The sequence below is a fragment of the Sander lucioperca genome, chromosome 20, assembly GCF_008315115.2.
Source record: "Sander lucioperca isolate FBNREF2018 chromosome 20, SLUC_FBN_1.2, whole genome shotgun sequence".
Taxonomy (NCBI): Eukaryota; Metazoa; Chordata; class Actinopteri; order Perciformes; family Percidae; genus Sander; species Sander lucioperca.
This window is the reverse complement of record NC_050192.1, coordinates 9,121,770-9,136,319: the sequence shown is the minus strand read 5'-3', so window position 1 is coordinate 9,136,319 and position 14,550 is coordinate 9,121,770. Positions and strand designations below refer to the sequence as shown.

At 39.8% G+C, this 14,550-nt stretch overlaps 1 protein-coding gene across 5 annotated transcripts in view; it reads left to right on the top strand.

Annotated features, from left to right (window-relative positions):
• cacna2d1a (calcium channel, voltage-dependent, alpha 2/delta subunit 1a) overlaps positions 1-14,550 on the top strand; it is a 94,797-nt gene that overhangs the window by 68,772 nt on the left and 11,475 nt on the right. For 2 of the 5 annotated variants that reach the window (XM_035995992.1, XM_031313409.2), the window contains exons 22-36: positions 310-386; positions 2,433-2,441; positions 4,368-4,376; positions 4,929-4,989; positions 5,117-5,223; positions 6,863-6,947; positions 7,189-7,251; positions 8,579-8,694; positions 8,796-8,867; positions 9,287-9,354; positions 9,454-9,492; positions 9,597-9,668; positions 12,008-12,160; positions 13,174-13,226; positions 13,559-13,614. In XM_035995992.1, coding sequence (XP_035851885.1) covers positions 310-386; positions 2,433-2,441; positions 4,368-4,376; positions 4,929-4,989; positions 5,117-5,223; positions 6,863-6,947; positions 7,189-7,251; positions 8,579-8,694; positions 8,796-8,867; positions 9,287-9,354; positions 9,454-9,492; positions 9,597-9,668; positions 12,008-12,160; positions 13,174-13,226; positions 13,559-13,614 — 1,040 coding nt within the window. The remainder of the gene's footprint in view (positions 1-309; positions 387-2,432; positions 2,442-4,367; positions 4,377-4,928; positions 4,990-5,116; positions 5,224-6,862; positions 6,948-7,188; positions 7,252-8,578; positions 8,695-8,795; positions 8,868-9,286; positions 9,355-9,453; positions 9,493-9,596; positions 9,669-12,007; positions 12,161-13,173; positions 13,227-13,558; positions 13,615-14,550) is intronic. The other 3 variants (XM_035995994.1, XM_031313411.2, XM_035995993.1) reach the window with 2 other exon arrangements.

Here is a 14,550-nt window from a genome sequence, read left to right as displayed (position 1 = left end):
CAATGTTTTTATTGTGTGTTTTTGCATGTGAATTGATTGGTTGAGCAAAATGATGTGCATGCGTTTAATGTCTCAGACAATGGTTCAACAATGCAGTGAAACAAAAATATGGATTTACAAAAAATCATGCACAATTCTTCTATAAAATCACAAAATAGTTGCAGTACAGAAGCTTAAATAATTTTGTATATGGCAAGAAAAGTTCAGTACATACTGTTATGATATTAGTGTGTGTGTGTGTGTGTGTGTGTGTGTGTGTGTGTGTGTGTGTGTGTGTGTGTGTGTGTGTGTGTGTGTGTCCTCTCTCAGCCTGGCCCTGGTCCTTCCTGACTACAGTATGCATTACATCCGGGCCAACATTGCAGACACAATCACCCAGGCAAAATGTAAGTGCCATCTAAATCAGTTCAATCGCTTGTACCATTCTTAGTTTTTCCACTGAGTAACATTTACCTCCATTAATATAGACAGTAGACAAATAGTGCTGGATGGAAAATGACTGCTAATGTTCTAGTGACATTATTGCTCTTCATGTAAGGCTGAGAAACACTCGTGCCTCAGCTTATGGTTCCTATACATCACTTATAGTGCCCCATGCACATACACAACCACATACATCTATACTACCCCTGCATGCCCTTGCCTCTTGTGTCGCTATGGCAAGACACACCCTCAGTTGTGGTGCTGTTCAAAGTTTTTGTTGCCAGACAGCGGGACGAGTGGCTCCAGTGTCTGCTTTCACACATATAGTACTCATCAATTCATTTACAGCTAAGTAACTCTGTTAACTCTGTTGGTGTGTGTGTGTGTGTGTGTGTGTGCGTGTGTGCGTGCGCGCATGTGCGTGTTTGTGTGTGTTCAAGTTCATGCTTAAGCCTATATCTAACACCATACAGTGGATCAGAGGTTCCATATGTGTGGCGTTGTCATCTCATGTCCCTCTGTTCCCACTAGTAAAATATGTCATTGACTTATAGTGTTACTCAAAGGACAGTTTTATTGTGTGTGTGTGTGTGTGTGTGTGTGTGTGTGTGTGTGTGTGTGTGTGTGTGTGTGTGTGTGTGTTCACTGCCTTTATGGAGCCATCCCTGGCTAGAGTCTGTCCGTATGTTTTCTGGTCTGCCTGGCTGCACTCAATAGCCAAAAGTGGGCTTTAAAGAATGTTTTGGTAACTTTGTAATGCACAGCAAACTAGCCTTGACAACCATACCAAAAAAACACACACTATTACCAACTAATTTCCAATATGTATCATACATTCTAAGTTTAAAGTGTATCATATATTATAAGTCAGATTTACCACCTTTAGTCAGCAATTGGTTACTCTTTATTCCAGAAAGCTGTAAAAAATCAACTGGCAGAGACTTGAAGTTTGCTTGACATTGGTAATCCATCACAGTGAATATTTCATCGCCTTTATTTTTTTCTAGCCGAGTTTCATTAAGTGCAGTTGTGAAGCAGGGACCAGTTTAAAAACACTCCTTGTTGGTGTTTTTAAGGTTCTTCCAATGTCTGATATGTAGTTGTTGGCCTGGTACCTTAATGCTTGAGCAATTATGTGAAAGAAATAAGACCAGAGGACATTTCTTTTTTTAAAGATGATATGAATTTGGTCGTTTTGCAGCTGAATCTGACATTTTGACTTATCCATGAACTCACCAACAGAGATAGTAAATTACTTTAACAGTATCAAGGTAACAAAATGCAAGTTGATTTTCACGGTAGCAGACAATGGCTGCTTAAATGGTAGGGAAAACATATGTGAACTGTACATATGCAATAGTTGTAATTATAGTTAGAACATAGAAACCCAGTGATTGGGTCCTTTTTATTATGAAGGCACTATGCACACAGGGGTCAACGTCATTACGGAGAACAAGCCGGAGCCTTAATGACTACAATGCCAAGCCCCAAATCTAAAACCAAGTCTTAACCCTATAAATCAATGGATAATCTAGTGATGGTTTTGTCCCTAAGAAGAAGGGAAGTCCTCCTAATGTGACTGCATGAACAGATTGTTGTCCCCACAATGTCTTTACAGATGACACTGCAGATGAAAACTAACCTTTTGGCTAAATCTGGCATATTTACAGAAATGTTTACTAATATGCACTGTCCCTTTCAAATAAAATTAGATTACACACATAACTACACATACAAACACACACATCTTACCCTAAATTACCTTAAACACCCCTTTCATCTCCCACTAGTTAAACTCTTAAGTGTTTCATACTTTTGTATACAATATTCTTATTCAATGTCCATTTGAATAAAATATTGTGTGTAACCCTGTTGGCTTATTTCCTTTACTGCTCTTTTTTTCAATTCCCTCTTTCCTATCCTCATCTTTTTATCCTCCTCTCCTCCTCCTGTGTCTTCCTGCCCTCCTCAACTCTTGACCATTCCTGGTGTGTTGGATCCCCCTGCAGCGTTTTTGGGCAAGTATTCTCCTCCTGTGCTTTACCTCATAACCCTTGTCTTCTTACGCTCACACTACCAGCATACTTTGGATGTAACTTCACTTCTAATTGGTTTGTCATATGTGGTGTTGCAGACTCACGAACACAGAAGCATTTCTTTTTCTGTTTTTCTTCACTTAGTGGCTTCTGATTAATAATGACAATTCTGTTACACAGAATCAAGCTGGCGTCTGCTCTCAGAAACAGTGCTTCGCATGCAATGCTCGCCCACACAGCGTGTCGCAGATGGTGTGTGTGTATGTCTGTGTGCGCATGTATGTATTTAACCCCCACCTGTTCCAATGGCCCTCAGATGTGGTTTTGGCACTAACCCACTGTAGCAGGAACAACAGAGGACAGGATGTTTGCATTATTTAAAGGTGAAGCCATAAAGGAGAAAGCTGTGAGTCTGCACCCAAAACATGAGTCGGTGCTTTCCTTTGTATTCTTTAGTTTTCTCTTTTTGACTCACTTTTAGTGAGTTTTACAACCTTGTTAAATAACTCCTAATGAAAAACAGGATCCCTCTTAACACACTAAGCTTCAGCTCTGCTGTTCGTCCTTCTGTGTGCTTTGTCATCAGCTTTGTCTTGTTTGTGCTCATTGAATCAAAAATCGCTACAGAACATGTTTGAAGGTGCAGTAGGTAAGACTTATAAAACTATAAAACTTTCTGTCATATTTGCTGAAACTGACCCTATGTTCCAGTAGAACTATATGAAGCAGGTAATTTAAAAAGAAATCTGGCTCCTCTGGCATCACCTACAGCCTGTAGTGCGATTTGCAAAAATCCACCGCTCCCTGTTCAGATGCACCAATCATGGCCAGGGGGGTGTCTAACTGCGTGCCAATCACTGCTCATGCACATGCATTCATTCTCCCTTGTGGGGGGAGGGGCTTAGGAGACCGTTTTGGGCTTTAGCGGAAAGGGGGGAGGGACTGAGAAGTTGTCGATGTTCAAATTTTTTGGCTAAGTCCTGGATCTTCACAATCCTACCTATGGCACCTTTAAGCTCTGTGGTTTAACTGAAACTGAAGTTCCGATTTATACTTTTTCAGTGGGTGAATATAAATGTCAATTAAAAAAAGTGAACTTGAATACCTATTATGTCCAAATTCCCAATATCCCACTATCTATTTGATGCTGGTTCTTGTCTTGCATGTTTCTGTGTGTGAGACTGATTCATACTGAAATCCATTCACATTTTGGATGGATTGTAGCTGCATGTCTTAGATTTTGCACTGATTCCAGAAAATATAAGCAGTCGTCACTCCCCAAATCTCCCTGCTATCTATCATTACTAGATACTTTGTTGGATTAGCAAGTGGTGACCGAATATCACAGAACAAACACATGGCTGCAATTATTTCCCAATCATGGCCACCATAGAGGGCAAGGAGTAGCCCATGTCGTCATGAGAAATTTTGCTGTACAGTATAATCAACTGTCAACACGACATGCCTTGGAGAATGTCAAAGGAACCTTAAGGTTATGAGCTGTGGTTAATATTCCTCCTATTTGCAGTAGTGTAATGCAAATACATCACTGAAGTGCAGTAACTCCACAGCTTTACTGTATCACCAAAAGAATGCTAATACTAATGCTAAAAACACATCTAAATCACAACTTTAAAAATCGTCTGACCACATTTTAAGCCTCTCTTTGTGTTCTCCATCAGCAATGTCTCCATTTACATCCAAAGGCCTAAAACCTTTTGTTTGGAATGCAATATTTCTATTCAGGACTCGCTCTGTGAATAAAATATTGTGTCACCTTTGACCCCTGTGGTTTTGCCCTGTCTTCTTTCCCCCCCTTTCTTTTTCCTCTCGTCTTTACCTCCCTGGGGGATGATTCTCTCGTTCGTTCGCTCACTTTCTCTCTGCTGGGATTTTTTTCCACTCCAGGGAAAGATGGCAAGTATTTTTTCCTTTACTTTTAATGTCTTTCCTCTTGTTCTTGAGCCTTGTCGGTCCTTTACCCAGCATGTCTGGCCAGGCCGATTCTAGTCCTTATTTATACCTGATTTTCAGCGGTGTGCAATACAGTGTTTAATTTCTGTGCTGTGTAAATCTGTCCACAACTGTTGCTTCAGTTGTATGAGTTATGTGGTTAATAATTTCCTACTTTCTCTTTGTGAGTACCCACTCCTCCCTTTACAAAGCTACCTTGCATTTTAACTAAATATCTTAAACTCAGGACCTTGAGCCTATAAGAATGACATTAGAGGAGTTGAATATGTGGAGCTATGGTGCTAATATTTTACTGCTCAGTCTGTCAAGAGATGGAATCTCATTTCAGGTTTTGGTCCCTGTATTGATGCGTTATTAAATATTCAACAGGCGTTACATTTTGCCCAGTAGAGCACCATCTCATCTGCATACAGTACAATGATTATTGCAATTTAATGTTGTCCTGTCTAATAATAACCTTATATAAGATTAATAATACTTTATACCTTTCATCAGTTTCTGAAAGCCTGATGGCGGACAAGTTTGATGAATATGGATATACATTTATTGCACCGAGGTAAGATTTATTTAATTTAGATTTAATTTGTTTGGATTACATTTTGACTCAGTATAGAGGCAACCTTGTGAATTAACTTTTTTTCTGCTTACATGAATTCACTACAAAGTGCTTTTGTTTCGCACAGGATGTACTGCAAGGACTTAAAGCCACCTGACAAGAACAAAAACAACACTGAGTTCCTCATTGAGTTCAACAACTACATTGACACGAAGACTCCAAACAACCCCATGTGTGAGTATCAAAAACACTTGCATGCTCCTGGTGCCATTAACTATGACATTTGTCTTGAGAATCAAAGCTTTTTACTGGATCGTATTGTACTCTGCAGCACACTTGGACCTCATTGTCACTACAGACTCTTATTTACATCTCAAAGAGCTGCTACGCTTTACAATATTTGCTATAGTATGTATATGTGAATGAATCACAGCCATCTGGCTTGGCATTAAGATGTGCATTGAACATTTAATGGAAGAGCGCCAACCAAAACCTATTCCCAGAGGTCTCTCTTTACAGTGAAATACAGGTCTGGCTGGATGGTTTGGTGTGCATGACCAGGCAAAGCTTTGTGATGTGGAACCCCTGTGTTCGTGTTACCCATTTGATGCTAACTCTAAAAGTCTGACCATCACACGCCTGAGTGCACATGTGTGAGGCACGTCGGCTTAGATGTGACACACACACACAATATTCACCAGTAATATGCCTTCCACACCCCACCTATAGCCGCTCGACCTCATCCAATTACTGTGTGTTTGTGAGAAAGAGCAGGACACGTCAAGCCAGGAGCACAAGAGGAGCAATAAAATACAAATCAGGGGCCAATGGACCTTCTCCCAAACATCTGACCAATGCATTAACATCCTTGTGATTTCTTGCATACACTCATTGATATGCATTGCTCACTTTTTTTCTGCCCATTGAGTAAACCAAAAGGTCCCCGGATATTTATAAAAGAACTCCTTTAAGTTTGGTTTGACGATTTCAGTTTGAGAACTTACTTTAAACATCTCAACATGATCAAATCCAATAAAACTTTTCACCCAATTGAAATATTACTTTCACCATTATTAGCTGCTAGTTTAATGGAGTACGTAGGGAGTTCAGAGGGAGAGAGAGTAAGGCCCATGTGGATTATTGGCGGCTTGAGTATCGTTACACGCTTTACTTGGTTGAGCCACTGCAGTGGCGAAGAAGTTGAAGTACATTAGGAATTCCTGGGCTGCCTTCAATAAAAGACCCCTAATGAAAACCACTACACTAGGAGGAAAGGTGGGGAAGGGCGGGAAATAAAGTGTTACACCAGCTGTTTTCTCTGATGTGTGTGGTGTGTCATAAAGGTTGGAGGAGGTGGTGGGACTATATCGACGAGCCTCGATGTTAATGGACTGAAGCGGGTCGTCAGAGAGTTCAAAGTGGTGGGCACTGACAAACAATGGGCGAGCGTCTTTTATCGCCTGTTATGTTTGTCATATGGTCTTGTCGGACGATGCCTGAAATGTGATCTAAATGTTAAAGTATTCCCAACTCTCTCCCTATTTTGTTTTATTCTTTGTCTTTTTAGTACCATATATACTCTATGGATCCTATATTATTTTTCTTTATTTTTTTCTCTTTTTGGTTAACTTTCCTTCCTTCCTTTCTTTTTTTATTATTTGTACCCTGATGGCTTTTGATGCACCTCTGGCATTTATTCCAGAATATTCCTGTTACTCAGACATTTTTTAGGTTCATAAGTCTGAAAAACATCATCTTATAAAAAGGAGACATTTTAAAGCTGATCAAAGACCTGACAGTTAAAGGGATACTTTGACTATTTCTGATGGTATTTAAAGATAACATGAGGCTCAAGTGATGTTTTGCTGTTTAGGTAATGTGGAGCTGGTGAACAGATTGCTCCTGGATGCTGGTATCACCTCATCTCTGATCAAGTATTGGAAAGGAACTGAGTTGCAGTAAGTGAAGAACCACAATGTTGCTACTTTACCATCAAGGCTTTTTCGTGATCTAGCAAAACAAACTGAAATGTGGCATTAATTATTTGTTACTTGGCATTTGGTAACGAATGTCCAAGTGAAAATTCAATACAGATGGTTCAAGTATTTCAGCATCACCAGTAAATGTCATGCAGGCATAAAGCACATTCCAGATTTTTGTAACTGTATGTTTTATAGCTTTATCTTCTCTGCTTGTCAGGCATGGTGTCTTGGCCAGATTTGTTGCCACCGATGGAGGGATCACACGGGTCTACCCCAAAAGGTAATTGTTAAGCTCTTATCTAATAAAGAACAATGATGTGGTCTGCTAAGAAAGCTGCTTTCTATATTCTATAAATAACCAGCTTTGGTTATGGTGGTAGCAGGCTAAGCAGAACAGGCAATATGCCCTTATTCCAATATTCCTACCTACTTCTTCCAGTAACTACTGGGGGATCCCAAGGCTTTTTCTGGACAGATGGGATTTTTAATCCCTCCAGCAAAAGTGGAAGCTTATACTGTAAAGGGAAAATGCAATGGGCCCAATACAGGTCCTTGCAGCACCCCAGTGGAGAGATAATGAAAAAACAAAGATGTTATTGTTGAAAATTACTTATTGTATTCTATGATGTAAAGATGACTTAAACCATTGCAATACATAACTAGAAGAGCACTCGGAGAACGCAGTCTTCCACAAAGGCCATGCCCTATCTCACAATGTTAACGAAAATGAAAGAGGATTTTGATCCGCTCCAAAATGTAATGGGTCCTTCCTTGGTCCATGCTACACTCTTTCACTAAGTTTCATGGAAATTGGGCCAGTAGTTTTTTCTGTAATCCTGCTGACAAACCAAACCGAAAACAGGTAACTACTGATGCCAATATAGTTTTAAAGTGATTTGTAAGAATGTCACTGTCTGTGGTGTTGAAGGAAATGCACAGATCAATCTGCACTATTGGGATTAATGTGGACCGTAGAGCAGTAGTGGTAGTGTGCACATCCCCACTGGTGAGGTGCAGGGCAAAAAGGGGCTGGATACAACTGAAAAGAATGAGATGCCCGCACTCTGCTGCAACGTTTTGACCCTGCCGGGTCTTCCGCCTGAGGAAGACCCATAGCAGGGTCAAACGTTGCAGCACAATAAACGTATGGAAGGATCAGCAGAGTGCGGGCATCTCATTAATGTGGGACCGCAATAAGTAGATTGTTAACTACCTTATTTAGTGAAGTTTCAATGTAATGAAATTACCCAAAGCCAGACTGAAGGGGCCCATAATTTATAGTGTTGAGTTAATCAGTAAGTCTGACTAAGTGGGTAAATGCAAATAATAGAAGAGCTAGAACAGTCTAGTAAGTTCAGCAAACAACATCACTTTACTGTAATGCAGCCTGTAAAGCCAGACAACAAAACTAATGCCATATTACAAAATCCAAAATCTAAGACAATATCTGGTCTCATATCACGATATCGATAAAATATTGATATATTGCCCAGTCATACTCTACCATTCTTAAAGAGATCTGGGGGTTGGTGTTTTTCTTGAGGAGAGGTTTGATAATGGCATTGTTTGTGTGTGTATGTGTTGTTTTGTTTAAATGTGTTTGGCAGTGCTGGGCTGTACTGGAAAGAAGAAGCAGAGACGTATGAGTCAAGTTTCTATAAGAGAAGTTTGGACAATGATCTGTACGTCTTCACTCCAACACCCTACCTCACTAAAGAGAACAGTGAGTAAAAGACTGCATAAATGTCTGTGTAAGTGTGTGTTTTTCTGTGTCAAAATGTGTATGCACATATATACAGTGTTCTCTTATTCCTCTTCTTGCAGTAAGTGACGACTCTGTCCTTGTGAGCAGAGCAGTAAATCTCAACATTGATGGCATCATACTCAAACCAGCGGGTAAGGACACTCTCACACACAAAGAGAGAGTGGCAAGTATTTACACTTTTATTCTCCTCATTTCTCAAGTTGTCGCTCTCTTTCTGCCACCGACATATAAACACATTCACACTTAGCTAGGTGTCTTATTTATAAACCTACATTTGCAACCTTATAACCCTATTCATGCCTTGATATCTTCTGACACACACAAAGTATATATTATTTTTATATATTATTTACAGACCACTACTCCTCATTTGTCTATTGCTCTCTCTCCCTCTGACATATACACACAAACACACACACACAAACCACACATCAAGTTGTCTCGTCTCCTCTGATCCTTGGCCAAGTTTGCATTTTCAAAGTTCAGAGAGTAAAGTTGACCCAGAGGTCCAACATGATCTAGGATGTCTGGCTTTTGTGTTTGATCCCAGTGGTAGGCGTGAAGTTGGACATTAGTGCCTGGATGGCAAGCTTTATCAACATCACACAGAAGATCAATGTGAGTGGATTATATCTGCATGACACATACTGTACGCACAAGGACACACACTTTATCCAGACTGTGACTTTTCATTACTCTGTTCTACTGTATTTCTAGTGCAATGATGAGATCTGTGGCTGCCAGCGAAACGATGTGGTAAGAGGTTGAATTGCATATTTTTATGCTTCCAGCTATTATTTATGGATAAATCATAAGCATGCAATATATATATATTTTTTTTAATCTCTTTGTGATTCCAGTATGTAGACTGTGTCATTCTGGATGATGGGGGCTTCCTTGTGATGTCCAATCGAGATGAATATATTGATCAGGTGAGCCTCTACATTTTACTCTCACAAAACTGAAAAACCAAACCACTTTCAAATAAGGCATACTTTATAAGGGGTTATTAATGGTTACTAATGGCTTTATCTATGATTGATAAATCATTCATCTATGCTTTATAGGTAATTTTAGAACAAATATTAGGTTTTGAAAAATACATTAATACATTGTATTTTGTAATAATGTAGTTATAAATGTTAATCCATTAATTGATGCTTATGCATTTTCTTACTTACTAATAATGTATTGAGTCTGGAGTTGTGCATGTTAATAATAAGGGTTTTAATCATCAAGTAAATTATTAATTAATTTAACACATCGGTAAATTATATATTAACCACTGCCGTGATTATATTGTTATTAGTTATAACTTAAAACTTCATTATTAAGGATGGCTTATTACAACGTGGACCTAAATGTATTTTAAGGTTATGTACAACTTGTGTTTGGTGCTCTAAGTTGAATTTGTTTGACAACCTACTAACAACTACAATGTTCCTGCTCAAAATACTTTTTGTTCTGTATGAAGAACTCACGGCACTTATACAGTTTTAATTAAAGCTGTGGCACGCAATTTATTTGTGCCGTCGTTGGGGAATAATTCCATAATAATCTTTCAGCATATTGTAATTCAAATGGTTTGAGAGAAAACTAGACTTCTGCACCTCCTCTGGCTCTGTATTCAGGCTTCAGAAGATCTAGCCGTCACAGGAGACTTTGGTCAATCATAGATCATTTCAGAGGGAGAGAGTGTTCCTATTGGCTGTTCTGCCAATGCATTGCCTGTGCAACAAAGAGGGGAGAGGGACAGGTGCAGAAAGAGGTCTCACTCTACTTTAAATTGTGGCATTTTTGGCAATCTACCCACTGCAGCTTTAATGTACTGAAAACCTCTATAAAATGGTCTTATCCTAAACGAGACCCAGTTTGTCCAAAAGGGAGTGTACTTCGTACACATACTTAACCGTGAAAAATGAATAAAGCCTCTCAAACACAATTTGACCCATCTTTACACACACAAACACATATAGTAAGCGCACACCTTTTTCCCCACTCCCTATGCTAAATGCTAACAGCGGGTCCCTGCTGTCATCTGAGTAAATGTTTTTTCATGCGGCCTCGGCTCATTCCTAATCAGGCCTGGGTGTGCGCTGGATAAATCAGTGGCCCACTGAAGTTTGGCAGCAGCACTAAAACCCAGGGACCTGAGGCCTTGTTTGGAGAAGGCTGTGTGCCCTCAATCATATTTCCTACAGGAGCAAAGTTTCTCTCTCCCTCTCTCTGTAAGCTTCTCGCTCTCTCCCTCGTTATGTCTTTCATTCCTTTTCTTTCTCTGAAACCCTTGGGGAGTCTGCAGCCAACAAGGCTGTGACTGTTAATTCATTATTTGTTTTACTGCACGGGGAAAGGAGAGAAGGCTCCCTTTACCTCATAGATTGGAAGATTTATATATGCTTTGGCTGTGAGACTAAAGAGGAAAGGATATGTGGAGGACGGCTTGTTAGCGGTGACCTTAACAAAGTGGAAGGAAAGGGATAGTTTGCATTTCCTCACACACACACACACACACACACACACACACACACACACACACACACATAGATGAGTACTACTTACTGTACATACTCCCTCCTGGATACACACGTACTTAAACACTCCAAGGCGCACGTTCATGTCATACCTGCCGAGACAAAGTACTTCCTCTTAGTAGAAATTTATGGCTGCCTGGTGGACTGTGTTAATCAGATTATACTGAAGTCCATCTTCCTGGTTTGAGGGTGATTTACTGAGTATGTGTGTGTCTGTAAATTCAATGTTAACATTTTCTGGGCATGTATACACTTATTAATTGTTTTTGTGGATGTGTTTTACATAGATTTAAACATTGTGGGTTGACAGTATAAAAGTGTTAAAGTGCTCTGTAAACACCTCATTTTTCAGCCCATTTTTTGCCCATATAGAGGGATCAAGCATTTCTCCGACCTTTTATTACTGAAACAATTTCCGCAATGAATCCTTAGGTTAGGCACACACTTGTAATCTGTTAAATTAAAGGCTTGACTGTATGCGGGAATATGTACTTTTATTTTTGGGCAATACACTTATTTGCTTTTTGTGCTGTGAGTTAGATGAGAAGATTAATACCGCTCTCCAATGTTGGCACGGTAAATGAAGCTTCCGCCAGCAGCCGGACATAGTAGTTACCTAATTCTTCAGGCCCTGTGTCAAAATCAAATCCTTAAACCTTCATTATTTTACAACATGCTTTGCTTACATAGATCCTATTCCTAAACAGATCTTCATTCTCCTGTCTCCCTGTCTTTAGATCGGGCGTTTCTTTGGTGGTATCGACCCGATCCTCATGGTGAACCTGGTCAACTCGTCCCTGTTCACCTCTAAGAAGACCTTCGACTACCAGTCGCTCTGTGACCCAGAGAAAGAGAGCAAGGCGGCTGCGGGCCTGCGATCCGTCTATGTGGTGAGTTACATAAGCCAGTTACCATTCACACACAACCTACCACACACACACACACACAGAGCCACCCACATATGCACACCCACACTTATATGTTCACACATTTTGATAGCGACAGATTTATTTACTCATTTCCCTGCAAGTACACATTTGTAGCCGTACTTGCTTGCTTACACCCTTCCAAATGGTCACACACACACACACACAAACGGACACTCATCAGGGAGCCATAAATCTGGATAGAGCAGATGAGAAGGGAAGCAGAGGGTATGGTGAAAGCGTTAGAGTGGGAGTTATCAGTAACAGGATTAGGTGGTCTACAGACATTTCTGTCGTGCAGATGAATTTCTCTTGAATGCTGGAAGGCCATGACAGGTACTGGTAAATACAGGTAATAAGCTGATACCTCAGAAAGAGATTAAAGTATCTGTAGGTATTTACAGATGCAGAAATTCCCCCTCACTTATAGACAATTGAAACCACGTAATTTCCCGACTTGGACCACAAATGTGTACAACACACATGAGTTACCAAGGTAAGATAAAAGATGCACTTATTTTCTGATCAAAGACGCCGTCAACAGCCGGCGATGCCCCTTACATGGTTAGTTTAGAGACTCCTTGATGATTCAACACGCCATCAACTGAAGCGAAAGGATGCAGTACTCATTCACCAAAACAAGGCCCTCGCATGCTAACCATAATCAAAGCAGCATGTTGGGTCTTTTATTCAAACCGTGTGCTACTTTGTTTTTTCACTAGCTCTTTGTTTACATATTTATGCTTGCATCTGTTGAGGTTGATTGTGTTCTAATTTCCTCTGAGAGGGAAGAAAATAAAATCTCTGGCTGGATCTTTTGATCTTTGTGCCTGGCAAAACTGGACAGTCTGTAGCCACTTTAAACACAAGCAGGATGTTCAGATTGGCTCAACTAGCTTAAAATTATTTGTCTGAAGATTATTATAGACTTGGTTTTGTCCTCTGATATTAATTCTCATTTTGTTTGTTCCCCTCAGCCTACAATTGCAGACATTTTGAATTTAGGATGGTTCGCGACAGCTGCAGCCTGGTGAGTTCTTTTTTTCTGAACTTTTTCTATATGGTTGGCATTAGTGTCAGCCCTTTTTTTTTTTCAAATGATTGATAACAAAAATATACACTATAAAAGCCAGTATTTTAAGTCCTTAAACTCAGATCCTAATGGAAAGCAGGCAAGGATTTGTTTCTCCAAATGGACATATAGCATCTGTGTAATAGCTGAATTGTTCCCAGGACAGTCAACATTCCACAAAATCTTCCCCTGATTTATTGATACATTAGCATTTACACAGATGATTTATTGTGGATTAGGTTCCAATGAATCCAGACATCTGTCATCCCTGGGTTTGTTTTTGCTCTTAGGTCAATACTGCAACAGTTACTGGTCAGCATCACATTCCCCAATTTCCTGGACGCAGGTGAGTTTCCGTCAATTTGACACAGAGAAAAGAATAGTGCTTTAATACGTTGTTGTTTTTTTTGCAATATTGAGCTAGCTCTGGACCGCCTTAATGGTCTCGTGATGGAAATAAAATCAATGTTTTAATTTTTACTTTGACAAGTTCTTAAAAGATATTGAACACGTTACGTTTTCTTTTTAGAATTCTGGTGAATTCTGGTGGTTAACAATATTGTCCGTAGAAACAGTTGAACAAACCAGACCTTGCAAATAGAGTTATGTTTGGTGGGTTATTTTGTGTGGATGCAAATGCACGTCCAGAAAATATAGATTGCCAACAGATCCAAGATAACAGAACAGGTCTCTTCTCGTTCATAGTTGTATATATACAATATGCCATGTGATGAAGATGATATATCATCTCATCCGAATTATGAAAAAACTTATGTATACTGGTAAAGACCTATGCGGATTAAACCTGGGTTTAATTTCCTCAGGCTTTGAGATATCTGTTGCTGAGATTTCTGACTCCACTTCAATGGAGGTGACAGCTGACCACACAGTCAAATCATCAATACTATTTCTTCAGTAGAACCTTGTACTAATGAAAACCAGCCACATTTATTCCTGTGTATTATATGGAGTAACCAACACAATACCCATTCGGGAAATAAACGTTGCCGTTCATTTTTTAAATGCTGTGTAAACCACAGATTTCCTCCATTCACATCCATTTCATTAGGGTGACTACAGAGTCTCGGAGACAATTATCTCAACATCTAGGGAAATAACAGCAAAAGTATCGAAATGATTAGAATGATTAGAAGTATGTGAGAAACCATTTTCAGCAAACATGATTTTCCGCCACTGGAAGGGGAACCTCGGCCTTCTCCTCCATTTCCCCTGTTGCCGCAAGGGGCGCACAGATCGCCGCCGGTTCTTCCACCTGCGGTAC